The 15504-nt window shown below is 38.6% G+C and overlaps 1 protein-coding gene across 2 annotated transcripts in view; it reads right to left on the bottom strand.

Annotated features, from left to right (window-relative positions):
• Positions 1 to 8128, bottom strand: part of LOC306846791 (nuclear factor of activated T-cells, cytoplasmic 1-like) — a 45185-nt gene extending 37057 nt beyond the window's left edge. For both annotated transcript variants that reach the window (XM_079380403.1, XM_079380404.1), the window contains exons 1-3: positions 7724 to 8128; positions 4719 to 5751; positions 4439 to 4598 (exon numbers count right to left, since the gene is read on the bottom strand). In XM_079380403.1, coding sequence (XP_079236529.1) covers positions 4439 to 4598; positions 4719 to 5751; positions 7724 to 7742 — 1212 coding nt within the window. In that variant the 5' untranslated portion in view covers positions 7743 to 8128. The remainder of the gene's footprint in view (positions 1 to 4438; positions 4599 to 4718; positions 5752 to 7723) is intronic.
• Between the last annotated feature and the right edge of the window lie 7376 nt (positions 8129 to 15504).

The following is a 15504-nucleotide window of genomic DNA, read 5'->3' as shown; positions in this document are numbered from 1 at the left end:
GACCAAAAACCTGTTTGTCATATAAGTACACTAATGTTTTTTAAAGAAATTAATACTTTTATTCAGCAAAGACGCATTAAAATAATCAAAATCGACAGTAAAAAGATTAATAATGTTATAAAAGATTTAAAATAAATCTTGTTCTTTTGTACTTTGTATTCATCAAAGAATCCTGAAAAAAAATCTATCATGATTTCCAAAAAAGTACTAAGCAGAACAACCGCTTTTGACATTGGTAATAATAATAAATGTTTCTTGAGCTGCAGATCAGCATATTAAAATGATTTTTGAAAGATCATGTGATACTGAAGAGTAAAGTAATGTGAAATTACTCTAAAATTACTCTATTGCCATTACAGAAATACATTACATTTCTAACTATATTTACATATAAACAGTTATTTTAAATTGTTATAATATTTCACAATATTACTGCTTTTACTGTATTTTGATCAAATAAATTCATCTAGCATAAGTGACTTAAAAATCTTACCAGCCCCAAACTTTTGATTGGCAGTGTATATTGATTATAAAATATATACTGTAAATGAGAAGATACTGATTGTGGAAGCTGAAAAACAAGTTACACAAGGAAAATCATAAAAAGACAAAAAAGAGAGATTTTAAATCATAAATTGTTGACGTAATTATGAAGTAAGATTTTGAAGATTTAAAGATTTGTTTTCAAAACTCAAGCACATTTGGTCAAAGCTACATAACACACGGCTGATGTATGGAGATCCTCAAGGAGGGTGGTCAGCATCTGTGGTGAAAGTCCTGGACCAGTCTGTATATTTATTTTAGTAGATATGTTTGAGCCTGGCATTTGTGTTTATTCAGGCAGTAGGGAGTGCACAGGCCAGAAAGACAGAGGCCAGAGAGATCGCACTCTCAGAACCCTCCCCTCACTTCATTACATTATCACCCACTAGAGGAATGCCAAGACTCTTTCTGCCCATGGCACAGAGTTCAGAGTGGTGTGTCCGCACCTCCGAGTGCTGTGGGTCAGTTCTCACCCTCTCAAGCTCTCAACCTCCGTGGCACATCTGTGGCAGATGATGGAAACAACTCGAGGGGGAAAAAAAGTAGATCTACAACATGGTCTCCTTTGAAGAGTTACTGGACAGATTCAGTGAGCAAATTCTTACTGGAAGAGGTTACGTCTCAAGTGATATTGAGCAAGACCAACTGTTCTTCTCATTGGGCTCATTCACTAACAGTGCATACGCATGTATTAAAACAATAAAATCATGATTCATAAATACAAGTCCATACATTTTTGTGTGTGAAATGAAGTGAAGATCAAATTTAGAACTAAATTCTTAGTGCAATACTGGAAAAAATATTTAATTTAATCATTTTATTATTTTTACATATTTGTGAGTAAGCTGTTAATTTAATTACATTAATCATCACAAAATTATATATATATATATATATATATATAATATTATATTATTACATTATATTACATAGTATATAAAAGTAAAACAATCATGTTGAAACAACTAAATACATTGTGATAAATCCCAAAAGACAAGTTTTAATAAATTTATTCAGTGGTTTCAAAAGGGTTATTTTTGATTATAGATTTTAAGAACTTTAATGATTAATTATTTATTATTGCAATAAAAAATGCAATGAGTGTAGTGAAAGTCTATCTAAAAGGAGTTTATCTTTAAGCGTAATACTGAGGAAAATAACAAATGTCTACACCCTTTTGCACACTTAAGCAAGAACACTTGAGAATGCAGTTGTTAGTAAATGAGACCCATTACCATAATAAAATAAGTCCTAAAAATACTCAACCAAACAAAAAACTCTACTAGCAGTACTCAATAAAAAAAAGTAATAAAGATCATCCCAGTCACAGTAGGCCTATGAGATAAAACCAGTCTGAATATTATAAATGTGGAAGCACTGCTCGTACAAACTAAACCTATATTTAGGGATTTCGTCACTTCTTCCAGTTATGGCGGTGATTTTTGTTGACAGAGCTGTTCTTTGAGAAGTTAGCTTCCCGAGAGACTTAAGCGCAGACGTGGAAGCACATAGCTGTGGTGCAGCAGGCTTACTTCAGAGGCTACACACTCACGTCTACCGTCAATCCGATGGCGCATGTGGTCAAACTGCATCCAGGATACAAAAAATCTGACAGAAACCACCAGGAACCCGAGTAGGGGGAGAGAGAGGGGCTCTAGCAGCCTGGGTACAGAGATCCTGACCACCAAAAACCACTAAACCCCGAGTGGAGAGACATAAGGGAGGAGGAGGGTGGTCTAAGACTAACTCCGAGGCTGTAGTGACTCACATAGTTATGGGAATACATAAAGTAGGTGCTTAAAATACTGAAAATACAGCTAATTCGTTCAGATCAGAATGCAAATTATAGTGGCCACAAGTCTATTTGGTTTGTGAATTTTAATTGAAATGCTTCAATACCACCCAAAAATGACTGCCAAAGTGCTTTTAACAACTCCGCTGAAGGTCACAAAATAACTCGCACACTGAGTACATCAGTGGTGACAGAGCATGAAGGGAGGTGCCGTACACTAAAAGAAGAACATGTGCAGCTGAGAGTGCTCTCTAATCTGATGGTTTACAGAATAGGACAAGCTTGTTTGAGGCTTCTTCGAACACTCCCCTTTTACTTGCCTGCCAGAACTGTGTGCAGCGGAGACTGGACGCCTCCACACGATGCTGTTGCACATGATGTCAGTGCAGTACAAGGACCTTCAGCTAAACAAAAGGCAGTCTGTGTACTGGGCCGGAAACGGCAATGAATTTGAAAAAAAATAAAACACGAGAGTGAGAGGACCTTGTTTTTTCAGACGGGAGTCGCACTGAGCCACGTGTTCACAATCATTAGCACCTCATTATTTTGAATCCATGTACCCAGCAGCCACAGATGTAATTCGAAATGTTGAATTCACCTTTAACGGCGATTTTAGTAAATAAAGCGGCCGTGGAGACTGTGGTTAGCATACCCCAAGTGTCACGTCCAACCACAGTCATTTTTTTTTTTACAGATAAACCCACGAATCCTGTCTTTAGGAATTCTGTTATCCATTAGGGAGCATCTGCAACCAACTTGTGCAGTGAATCCCCATGAATAAGCTACGACATCAAATGAGGTGTGTGACTCACCAGTGTCTGTTGAGCGGAACGGATTGACACCACGACACTGTGGTCTTGAGAAATATAAGCAGTACTTCTCTCACGCTTCCTGAACTTGGACATGGCAGTAAAACTAACAATATAAGCATTTAAATCACAGTGTGTCACTATGACTTGAGGGAAAACAAATATAAGGAAGTTCCCTTACGTCAACAAAAACAAAAACAATGAGAGAGAATATATACCACTGTGACACATCATGGAGAGGATGTTGACTAAAAATGGTTAAAAATAAGACATTCTGTGAAAATCTCCCAAATGAAGGACAGCTATAGTATTAAGTGTATATATACACAATACTACTAATAAGTTTAGGGTCAGTAAGATTTTTTCCATTTCAAATAAAAATGCTGTTCTTTTGAATTTGCATTTTTGTAAAAAAGTTTTGAGCATTGATAATAAGAAATCAGCATATTAGATGATTTGCGAAGGATCATGTGACACTGAAGACAATGAGTAATGGCGGTTGAAAATTCAGCTTTACCATCACAGGAATAAATTACATTTAAAAATATATTCAAATAGAATACAGTTATTTTAAACTGTAATAGTATTTCTAAATATTTGTGTTATTACTGTGTTTTTGATCAAAAAATACAGCCTTGGTAAGCATGAGAGACTACTTTCAAAAACAATAATAATAAAAAAAAAAAACAATGCCCAAAAATTTAGCACAATTTTGAGCTGTATGTTATGCAATGCAATGACGAACCTAGAGGACTTATATTGCAAACTAACATTTTCTGCATTATCCTAGTTAAAACTGAGCCTGCAGCTTTTGGTATACTTGGTATACACCAGCTTTGTATTGTTACAATGTTGGTAGTACATTTAAACTAATCATGTTTACTCTTACCTGCACCCAGATATCCCTTTATAGCTGTCAATTGCAGTTATTAAAACATTATTGTTAAAAGCCCACATTGATAGTGGTGAATTACCACTTTAAGACTTGATAGGACAGTTCAACAAAAAAGAAAATTCTGTTATTATTTATCTCTTATTATGTCTTTCAAAACCTGCTTCTTCTGTGGAACACAAAAAAATATTTTGAAAAATGCCTCAATATTTATTTGTCCATACAATGAAAGTCATTGCTGTCCATTGTTGTTTTGGACCCCATTGACTTTCATATTATGGACAAAAGCAGAATTCCACAGAAGAAAGTCATTCAGGTTTGGAAGAACATAACGGTTAATAAATGATGACAGACATTTCATTTTTAGGTGAACTATTTTTCTGAGAGTTTATGAACTTATACCTGGACCACTGGATGCCCTCCCGCTAGTGCTTTTACAGCCCCTCTACTGCCTTCAGTCTCGTAGTGAGCACGGTGATGAGACTTGGGTTGGACATCAATCTGCAGTCTGTACGGCCCTGAACTGGAAGGCAACTGCCAGTCGAGAGCAGGCAGCGATGGACTTCGAGAATAAGAGTGAGAGAATCCAATAACGAGGCAAGAAGAAAGAGAAAACTTTGGTTAGCACAGATAAATGACTGAACTACTTGGAATATGAAAGAAATTCTTTCATGCTACCAACCTGATGTAAGGCTTCGGCTTGGACCAATATGGGTGTTGGGGCACATCCAAGAAGCCACTGCAGTAGGTCTCTTTTTTGAAGGGCAGGCGTGCGGAGGAGAAGTCCTCCTGGCAAAGCTCCAGGGATCCTGTCTCCTCTCCACCTGGTTCTACTTTCAGGTTCATCGAAGCGCTGTGCTCCAGACCGGTCTTGCGGGACTTCAAAGGGATCCCCTCCCCGAGATCTGTTAATCCATCTGTGGTGAGGGCATTAATGGCGGCGACAATGGCGGAGTTGGTGTACTGGTTGGTGTTGGGTAGCCAGGTGTCCTCAGTCACGCTGAGACGGGGCGAAGTTTGTGGCGATGGCCCCGGGGACTGATTCGGCGAGTATGGATGGTACTTGTGCGATGGGCCACCGTTGAAGCTGTACTTCCGTTTACCGCCACAAGGAGAATTCGGTCGCGAGCCTCGGGTGCCCACCCAGCTGTCGTCGGTGATACTGGTACGGGGAGAACCGGACGGAGAATGGCGTGGAGAAGGACCGAGGGTGCAGGACTGCAGAGATGAGGATCCTTTTGGGGAGACGCAGGGAGACTGCCAGGGCGAGTTCTGCGGCGAGTTGTCGTAGTTGTACGAAAAGCCTGATTCGTATGATGAAGCGTCTGAATGGCAGCTACGGGAAGACACGCTGCTCGCAGGGCTCAGGCAGGTGGGGTCACGATAACCGTCGACACTTGGCAAAGTTAATGTCACTATGGAATTGACTCGCTTGGCCACGGGAACGCTGTTGTCCTCCACTTCGTCCTCGGAGAACTGCCCGTAAGCTGTTATCTCAATGCGTGGGCTCTCCAGCGTGGGAGCTCCGTTGGACCGGGTGCCGGATGTTTGGAAGTAACCCACTGAGCTCATGTCATCTTGAGGGGAGAACGAGGACGGCTGACTGATGGATATCGACAAGGAAGGGCTGGTCTGGAGATTGTGGTACTGGGAGGGTGGGCAGAGGCTGCTCAGAGGTAATGAGATGCTGGTGTTTTGGCTGTAACCGTATGCATCTGTAAGGAGCAATCACATTTTCATGAGGTGCTGCAACTAAAAATAAGCTATTGAGATCAAAGAGAATAGGTGCAAAATATATTTCTTGTGCACAGAGTATTGTAAGAAGACTGTTGCTTTTCCAATCATCCACATCTAATAAATTTTCTTCTTTTTTTAAGAACTGCCATTTGGTATAAAAGGGCAATAACAAATGACCCTTTTTTTTTTTCAAGAGTCAAAAACTTTAGTGGTTAAAAGCCACAACCTCTGCAGAGGAAGCAAGGTGAGTGATACACAAATACCAGGCCAAAAATAACAAAGCGTTAAAAATATCTTCCTGACGACAAAACCAGACGGAAAAACAATACTCATAAGCAATCTCTGTTGAAAAACAGGGGCAATCATTTGCGTCTATGCAATGTATAGGCCAATACAAGATGACTAACACGAAATGTCTTGTCCAGAATTTTTTTTTAAATATTCCAAAACATAATGGTTAGAGCTTCCTGGAGATGATTCACTGACCACTTTCACATTTTAGAATACTTGTAGCTTATCTAAAATCTTTTAGAACATTTAAAAAAACCCAGTAGTAATACATCATCTGGCCTATCAAAGTTTTTGTCTATTCAGCTATATTAACAGATATATATTCTTGTAATGAATAATCGGTGCAAAAATGGAAAAAAAAAAACACAGATGAGTTGAGCGAGTCACTGTAGTCAGTCAGTCCAACCTGGTGGAAAAATATGTAACGTAAGTTAGCCCAAACTGGCACATAGTCACTACTGGCTCTGCTTGCAATAAAATTTGCAACGATTTCTCGCTACTTTAGAGGATGATTTAAAACATGGATACTTGAAAATGTGACCACAGTGCAACAAAGCACCCTGGATACTGATAGCATGCTAATGTATCCTTAATGTATGTATCGTTTTGAATCAAGTTAACAACTACATATTAGATTTTTGTAAGCAAGCCGTAAGTATACACTATGTGATTCTGATAGCTTAAAAAAATAAATAAAAGTACTAAATTGCTGATTATTAAAAGTATATTAGCAACCCCGCTGAAATAAAACATCTTAAATCAGCCTAAGCAGGTTTGCTGGTCTCTCAGCATGATTATGCTGGTTTGCTGGTTGGATTTAAAAGGCTTTTGGGCACATTTCAGCAGGTCAAGTTAGGAGACCAGCTAAGTAGACCATCTTAAACCAGTAAAGACCAGGAAACCATCTTAAGGCCGGTTTAAAGTTACTTTCCTCAGCAGAAAATATGAGAACTTGTTTTGTTTTAGTAGAGCTGTCGTTATGAACTAATCGTTATGAACTATCTTGTAAAATGCACAGTTGCTGCAAAGAAAGGGATGCAAAAACCCACAATCTAAATAACATCCCTGCTTATTCATATTCGTCACGCCCACCACTCCCAACTGAAGTCTCTTAAACTGAGAAAAACCCATTCAGCCCGTTGATTAAATAAGAAATAACATTAATTCCACTAGACCAGAAATAAAAAAGACTGAATAAACATTAACAACAGAGCAGTAGAGCTGGGCAAGCTGTAACACCACCAATAACCAATCAGAAATGAGCTACTATGATATGGGGAGGGTTGTAACACAACTTACCAAAGTCCTATCTATAATGAACACAGAAAGATAACACTAGCTTATTTATTTGGCTATAAATATAATATACTATTGGATTGGGGTGGTGATCAGATACACTATTATTATTTTAAACTGTGGCACAGTAAATCCATGCAGAGAAATTCAAATGCCCATATTTTCTATAAAGTATTTCCCTTAGTAACAGATAGAAGTTCGTGCACGATTTAATCATCACAAAAGGTAAATTCATAAGCAAACGTGCGTGAATCTGTATTAATAGATTCAATAAAACTTAGATTAAAATAACAATACAGAAACACATTGGCGTGAAATATGACACAGTGTGAGTGGATGCATTTAATCATTTTAATACGTTACCTTCCTCTGCGGATTTCATGCTTGCGAAGTGTAGAGTGAACTCACAAGTTCAACGCACTTTCCCAAAACGCACGACAGTGTCCGATGAGCGTTTTATTTCCCAATGTACAGACAAGTCCAGAATATCTGTGATAAAAGCGTTCACTTCTACCGCAATAAAGGTGTATTCCAGTCACGAGAGAACTGTGTAAATGATTTGAAAGCTCAGATGATTCAGTAGGCTACAACACTTAAAAGCGCATGCAATAACAACGCAAAAATTTATGGATATTGTTTTAATACAGTTTGTCTAACTCGTTATATTTTCTATTCTGGACTTGCATGTTAGTTTCCAGGGGTTCTGGTGACGCACTGCTTTGCGATGGAAAGGTCCTGTATCTATATAAAGCCGGGAAACACCTCCGTGAAGCCCCGCCTCTCAATGGAGTGACGCAGGCACCACGTCTCAAGCTCGACAGCAGATGAAGAGAGGGATTCTCTCCTCAACATTTCCAGATGTGGAGCCGTCGAAGCCCGAGGCAAATGAGCCGGCGTGTGCGCATGCGCATCTGCTAGAGAAGGAAAGTCCAACTCATTTCTGCGAATCGGTTCTTTTGAACAGTTTGTATGATTCAGCGGTTGTCTGACATCCCGGTATAGAATAGGCCTATTATTACATTCACTAAAACGTTCCAATTGAGTCATGTGTAGGCAAATATATCGCTGTTTATGGTGATGCTGGTTTTTTTTTTTTTGTTTTTTTTTAATGAAGCTTTTTTAAATGATGTTTATTGTAATTTCATATTACAGCCACGATTCAGCTAATAAAACAAAGCCGAATAAAAAAAATTGCATTTATAATAAATAATGATATCTTTTAGCTGAATATTTTTTGCACGTTTTAGGCTAATAAAAACCATTATGTTTAGATATAAAGTTGTCAAAATGTATGTTATTAAACTTACTTTTCACGGTCAGTTCTTCTCAGGTTTGGTTCTCAACGAGTCAACCATCGCAGGAGTCGGCTCTCAGTTCAAGGAGTCGGTACTAACCCGAATCACTGCGAATCTGACATGATCCGGTTAACCCCAGAGCTGCTCTTACCGATTCAGTCTGATATCATTTATTCAGTCCGATTCTTGATCAAAACTTTCAGACCGAGCCTAATAAAAATAAAGATTAACTTACGAATAGGCAATCAACAATAATGAAATGCAAAAAAGGCGAAAGAGCCAGTGTGTTCACATGTGCTGCTACTGGAAACAGAAATCAAATGTGGCTGTTTTGAAAAACAAAGGCAGTTTAAGAAGCCATTATCATGTTAATAATTTCTATTGTCCCATTAATAGACACAAATACAGTCTCTGTGAGACTCGTCACGTAGCAATGCTGTGCGTTGATAGTGATTTAATAAACAGACTAACAGCTCTGGTTGTTTTTTTTAGGACATTACAGTGCAGGGAAATGGGATCTGAAAATCACAAGGTGCTGTTGGCAGCCCGGGAACTATGATTTCGGTTTTGGCAACTTTCCAGTGGGGCTCGATTCGCTGCGTCATCAGGAATCATCTAGGACTTTCTTGAAGCCAATAAATGATGGCAGAAATGTTTGCATTAGTGCTGGATTCTCATACTGCACCACACAACAGTATTTGTACTTACTATTGAAAACATGCATCTTAATTAGCACCCCATTGTAAATAGTGACATGTACTATCATAATAGTGATGCATATTTGCATTTTTTTTTGCATTATTTCCATGTGAAAGGTTTCAAAATGCAAGTCACCATTCCCATGCCAATAACCCTAAACTTAATGCAAGCCCGTTTTCCAGACCCAAAATAAGTTTGTATTTTCAATCTCTGCACAAAGAATTGCATCTCCATATACAGTATCATAGTCAATCCGTGCTCAAAGGTTTACACATTGCATACGGTTTTGCTTCTATTAGGCAAATAAATGGCTTTTTTGATGTGCCTTTTGCCAGCTCTCTAATGACATGGTCATGTTTTACAGTAGCTGCACAGTATTTGCCCTCACTAAGAATTCATCCAGGTCGAGTAACAAAAGAGAGCCAAATAGCCTTCACCCCACACGCACAGGATGATATATAATTGCATCAGGAATTAGTGCATTTATGAAACACTAGCTGTTTCTTTCATCATGGGAACATGGTAATTGTGCCATTACCCTCTCTTACAGTCCTCTCTCTCCTGCTGTTCTGTGGGTCAAATGTATTTGTTTGACCTCATGGAAAGCTCTCACCCACTGGTTAGGGGCCCTAAGTGGGCTTGAGGGGATGTGGGCAGGGCCTCCCTATCCTCCCCAGCAATGTGAAAGCGAGCTGCGTGCCGCAGTAAACACAGCTGAAAGGCTGAAGGTAATAAATAGTGTTAACTGTGCTGATTGACGTGCGCCTAGTTCTACGTCAGTTGGCCTGTAGTTTTTCCACTCTGTCTGCCCGTTGTTGAGGGGCAGGGGTTTTTAAGCACCAGCCGGACAGTTCCGGATATTTTGTTCGTCTCAGCTTTGCAGTACAGTATGCCAAAAACCTGGTGTATTTTGTGGTCCCTACAAAGACCTTTTGTTGCCTGTTAATAGATTTAGATCTAAAACGACATCAGGGATGACTGTACTGGACATAATTCCTCTTATTACATGGTTACTTACCAAATAAACAAATACATGGATGTGAAATAACGATTTGTGTTTTTAATTCATTTTAAAATGTTACACTGGAAAAAATGGTGTGGGATTTACTTCAAAACAACTTTCACTTCAACTGCGAGGAACTTTCACAAATAATTATAAAGAAATGGCAAGTAACACTTTGAATTAAACGACTTTTGAAGTAGTTTTTTCTTGTAAAACGTTGTCCAATAATCCTTGTTTCAATAATTATCTTAAAACATTTACTAATTATAAAACAACAGGTCAATCAATAAGACAAACATTGCAACAATATCACAGACATAAATTTTAAAGTCCTCTGAGGTCATATGGATGCAGCCTCTGCCAAGACACAGGACTTCAGCGTGACCTTGACAGTGCTTAGGCACTAGCAGAGTGTATATGGGCTGCACACTTGTTATTGTGGGACTGAATGAGCGTACTCGATAATGTCCATTATGGTTTTGGACACTGCTACAAATGGCTATGCTATCAAGTAGTGCACTATATAAGGATATAGGGGGTGATTTTGGACTCAAGATGCCTTCAGTTGCAAATGAGCTCTTCTATGAAATGAGAACCCTAGGAGCAAACCCCGCCCCCCAGCCAGTTTCATTGGTCAGCTCGTGCAGTCTCCTATCAAGAAAAGTTCAGACTTCATTGGTTAAGTCCAGATAGATCAGATCACACCAAAGGTTAAGATTAAAGTTTAGGGAAGGGACTGACAAGACTAGTGAAATCTTTGGAATCGGCTATGGGGTGGGGTTTGTGCTACTGAAATCACTCTGAAATTAGTGCTGGTTTCTATTGGAAGCTTATTTCCACCATGGAATACAAAGATAAAAAAGGTAGTTGCGACTTATTTCACAGTTACACATTTATATCTCGTAATTCTGAGTTTGTCATAATTTTTAAGATAAATGCAAAATTGCAAGATATAGGCTAAAGAAGAAATAAAAAGTAAAAAGTACGAACCGTATATGATAATAGGTTGCAATTACCTGTTTTTTTACCGGTGGAAACAAGCTTGCTTCCTTTTTATATCTCACATTATATAGGCCCTATCTCACAATTCTGACTTTTCTTATAAACTCACAAGACTTTTTTTTTCTCAGAACTGTGAATTTATATCTCGCAGTTTTAGCTTTTTCCTCAGAACTGCAAGAAAATAATTGTCAGATATAAAGAGCAAAAAACATTATCTATTTTATTATTATCTTTTTTATTTTTTAGGTTCCGTAAGTTTCCATTACATGGTTGAGAGGAGAACGAGTTGCCATGGTCAAGGTCAATAGCAGATCACTGGATGGCGTGATTGACCAATCAGCATAGAGTATTCCAGAGCCTGGTGTAATAATTCATTAGACGCCCCCTAAGGCAGGTCAGCCAGTTTACTACCACTGCAACACTGGGACATGAAATTTACTCATAATTTTCTCATTTATATTCCAAAGACACCTTATTAACTGCTATGAACAGGAGTGGCAGTGGCTTTACGACTTCAAGAACTACTAGCACTAATGATAATACAATGAGTACTAATGTAGTTAGCATGGCTCGTGTGTCAGCATGATGCACTGCTGTGTTTACTCTATAAGGTTTTCAAGAATACACAAATGACAAATTATGTTTCCAAACAGGATACATTGATGGCAGTGTCCTATTATATGTATACATGCATGGCACGCCACAGACAGCAAAGACATGTGGGGCTATGTAACGCGAGTCCATAACTAATGCCACAGATGTTGAATCGTCTGTCTCGAAGATGTTTAAAAAAGGCTGCACACTTATAACAACGGCATGAATCATAATATGCATGTGCATCACTAATGATGTGTCAGCGTTTAAAAGTTGTTAAAATAAACCAAAACCACATTCAACCCCCATGTGCACCCGACAGTTTCTCTGTCTGTGCCGTGATTGGTCAAGAAAAGGGGAGTCACTGATGTCATAGGTCCACTCACCTCTTCTTACAAGTCACTGTTCCGTCTGGCTGGCAGGTCTTATCATCATATTTGTGGGTGAGTATACTGGGAATGACGCTGATTTGATGGTGGTCTTCTGGAAAAGACCTCAAGGTTCCAGGGATTTTTTTTCTTTCCTTAATAGATAAAACAGATAAAACCCAGTCTGGATGCAGAAGTTGATGACTAGGGCTCCATGAGCAACTGAAAATATGTATCATGGGTTAAATTTGTATCATGGTACAACCCTCCCCACTCTCCAAGAACTGTACTTATCCAGAGTGAGCAAAAGGGCTGGTAAAATCACTCTGGACCCCTCACATCCAGCACACAACCTCTTTGAACTGTTACCATCTGGTCGACGCTACAGAGCTCTGAGCACCAGAACGACCAGACACAGGAACAGTTTCTTCCCTCAGTCAATACATCTCATGAACACTCAATAAATAAACGTAGAACACACAACTAATACATTATCCATTCACCACACTCACTTATTTTATTTTCTCATTTCTAATTTGCACATACTTCACCTGTACATACATAGTCGCCTATATTATATATTATATATTGTGTATTTTTTTTGCTGCTTTGTACATTGGTTATTGGCTATTTCCTGTTATTTTGTTTCATTACCTGTGTCCTGTCCTGTTACTGTCTTTCTGTTGCACTGTGGAGCTTCTGTCACTACAACAAATTCCTTGTATGTGTAAACATACTTGGCCAATAAAGCTCATTCTGATTCTGATTCTGATTCTGATTTGACCATTGCTACACTGTAAAAAAAAAAAAAAAAAAAAAAAAAAAAGTTGAGCCAACTTAAAATTTGAAGCTTCAGCAGATTTTTGAGTTTTCTCAATTTGTTGTTTTAAGTTTATACAACAAAAAGTTGAGAGAATCTCCTACAAAAATACGTTGAGAGAACTCAAAAATCTGCTGAAGCTGGTTGCCTTAAAATTTTAAGTTGGCTCAACTTTTTTTTTTTTTAGTGTAGGCAGGTTGAAAACACATGAAGATGACAATGTAGTACAAGAAAAGCATGTTGTTTTTTGCGTCACAACGGCATTGCAATCAAATGTGTTATTTTAGTCTTTTTACGATGTGCCTTATGAGTCCATGTCATAAAATCTAGACCACATTTAAAAGTAAGCTGATGAACATATAAAGTGCTTAAAGTAGAAACAGCAACAGCAATTTGAGGTGGTATTTACATGACATGGCCTTGGTTATAGACCTGCCCCCTGCTGTACCTGGGGGCTTCCTGTCTCCACTGAATGCTCTCTTTGACTCGGCACAGTGACGGAATCCCCAAGTCTGTTTCCTGTTGTGTAAGGTTGTTGCCCGGCAATCGTGGCTGTGTTCCAGAGGGGAGGGATTTCAGGGGCTCCCACAGGCTGAGTGAGCAAACACAGACCCTCTGCCCAGAGCTCCACTCTGGGGCCCAGACACAACAGCGACTAACCTATCCACAACACTGCGAGTTGAGCAACAAACGGCAGGAAAGTCATTCCAATCGATTTTTAAGAGAGTGGTATTGAGCAAATGCTGTCCCTGAGAATAAATTACCCAAGTTTCATGTGACACAATGAAATTGGGTAAAAGTAATTAACCATCAAACCAATACTTTTAAACACATAGCACCTTTCGGTCTTATATTCTGAAACATTTGAACAGCATAAAAACAAGATTTAAGAAAAAAATCATAATTTTTACATTATTTTGTTCATGTATATCAAATAGTTGTATTATAATTTATTATCAGATGGAATGATAGAACGATTAGACAGACAGACAGATCGATGCTAGAACATTTGACGGATGGACGGACGGAGGGATGAAAGAATGACAAATCAATAGACAGAATGACCGAACGATTAACAGACAAAAAAACGACTGACTGACAGACAGACAGACAGACAACTGATAAAACGAGACATGGATAGATAGAATGATAGAACGATTAACAGACATAACGACAGACAGACAGATAAATAGATGCTAGAACGTTTGACGGATGGAGGGATGAAAGAATGACAAATCAATAGACAGAATGACCGAACGATTAACAGACAAAAAAACGACTGATAGACAGACGATAGATAGACAGACAGATAACTGATAGAATGACACATATGGATAGAATGATAGAACGATTAACAGCCAAAACGACAGACAGACAGACAGAGATAAAAATCACAAACCCAAACCCCTCATTTTTAAGAATGAGAAAAATAAACAAACATATAAAATATAAAAAGCAAGGATATATTGATAGACAGGCTGTGGATTTTACACTGTAGAAATAATCGCCGATAAGCACAGCTGAAGGTTTTCATCAATGTAAGAAAGTGCTTAGCTAAAGGCGTATCTCGAATCTGTGTCCACCTATACAGGAAACACAATGCTTTGGAAAAACAGATACACTTGAGGCAGTAGCAAAACAGTGTGACGCTTGTTGTGCCCCACATGTGGCTGATAAAACACCACAACTGCCCCACCACCTTTGCGGAAATGTCTGGCACACAAACACATCAAAGGGTGGAGACTCCATACTGACACGTGCAGCGGATTTGAGTAATTTTAAGCAAAAGCTGGCACAGCAAAATTGAGTTTTGATGTACAAGTGAGGAAAGGTAGATAGAGATATAGAGAGAAGGGGAAGGGAGGAAGAGAGAGAGAGAGAGAGAGAGAGAGAGAGAGAGAGATAAGATGAAAGAGAAAGCTTCCTGGCATGTTAGTGCCAGTGGACCATCAAATCTAGCACGGGGTCGCTGTAAACCACGCGTTTCCTGCTCTGCGAAGCGTGTGTGGGTGAGTTTGGGTGGAGGGCTTGATAACATATTGTCTTTGCTTCAAGGCTTATTATCTCAGTAAGTACAATATACACTACCAGTCAAAGGTTTGGACACAACTGATCGTTCTTTATTATTACGGTTTTACACATTTTATATGAAAATGAATGAAATAAAACAAATTAAATAATGTGTATATTACACACACTACAGTTCAAAGGTTTGGGGTCAGTACTTTCTTTGAAAAAAATAAAAAATATTTTGCAAATATGCATTAAATTGATCAAAAGTTATTTATACTGTCACTAAAAGTTTTCTATTAAAGAATACTGTTCTTTTGAACTTTCTTTTAATCAAATTTTATGTTTGCACA

The sequence above is a fragment of the Barbus barbus genome, assembly GCF_936440315.1.
Source record: "Barbus barbus genome assembly, chromosome: 27".
Classification (NCBI taxonomy): Eukaryota; Metazoa; Chordata; class Actinopteri; order Cypriniformes; family Cyprinidae; genus Barbus; species Barbus barbus.
The sequence above is the reverse complement of the archived record's forward strand: the minus strand, read 5'-3'. Positions and strand labels throughout refer to the sequence as shown.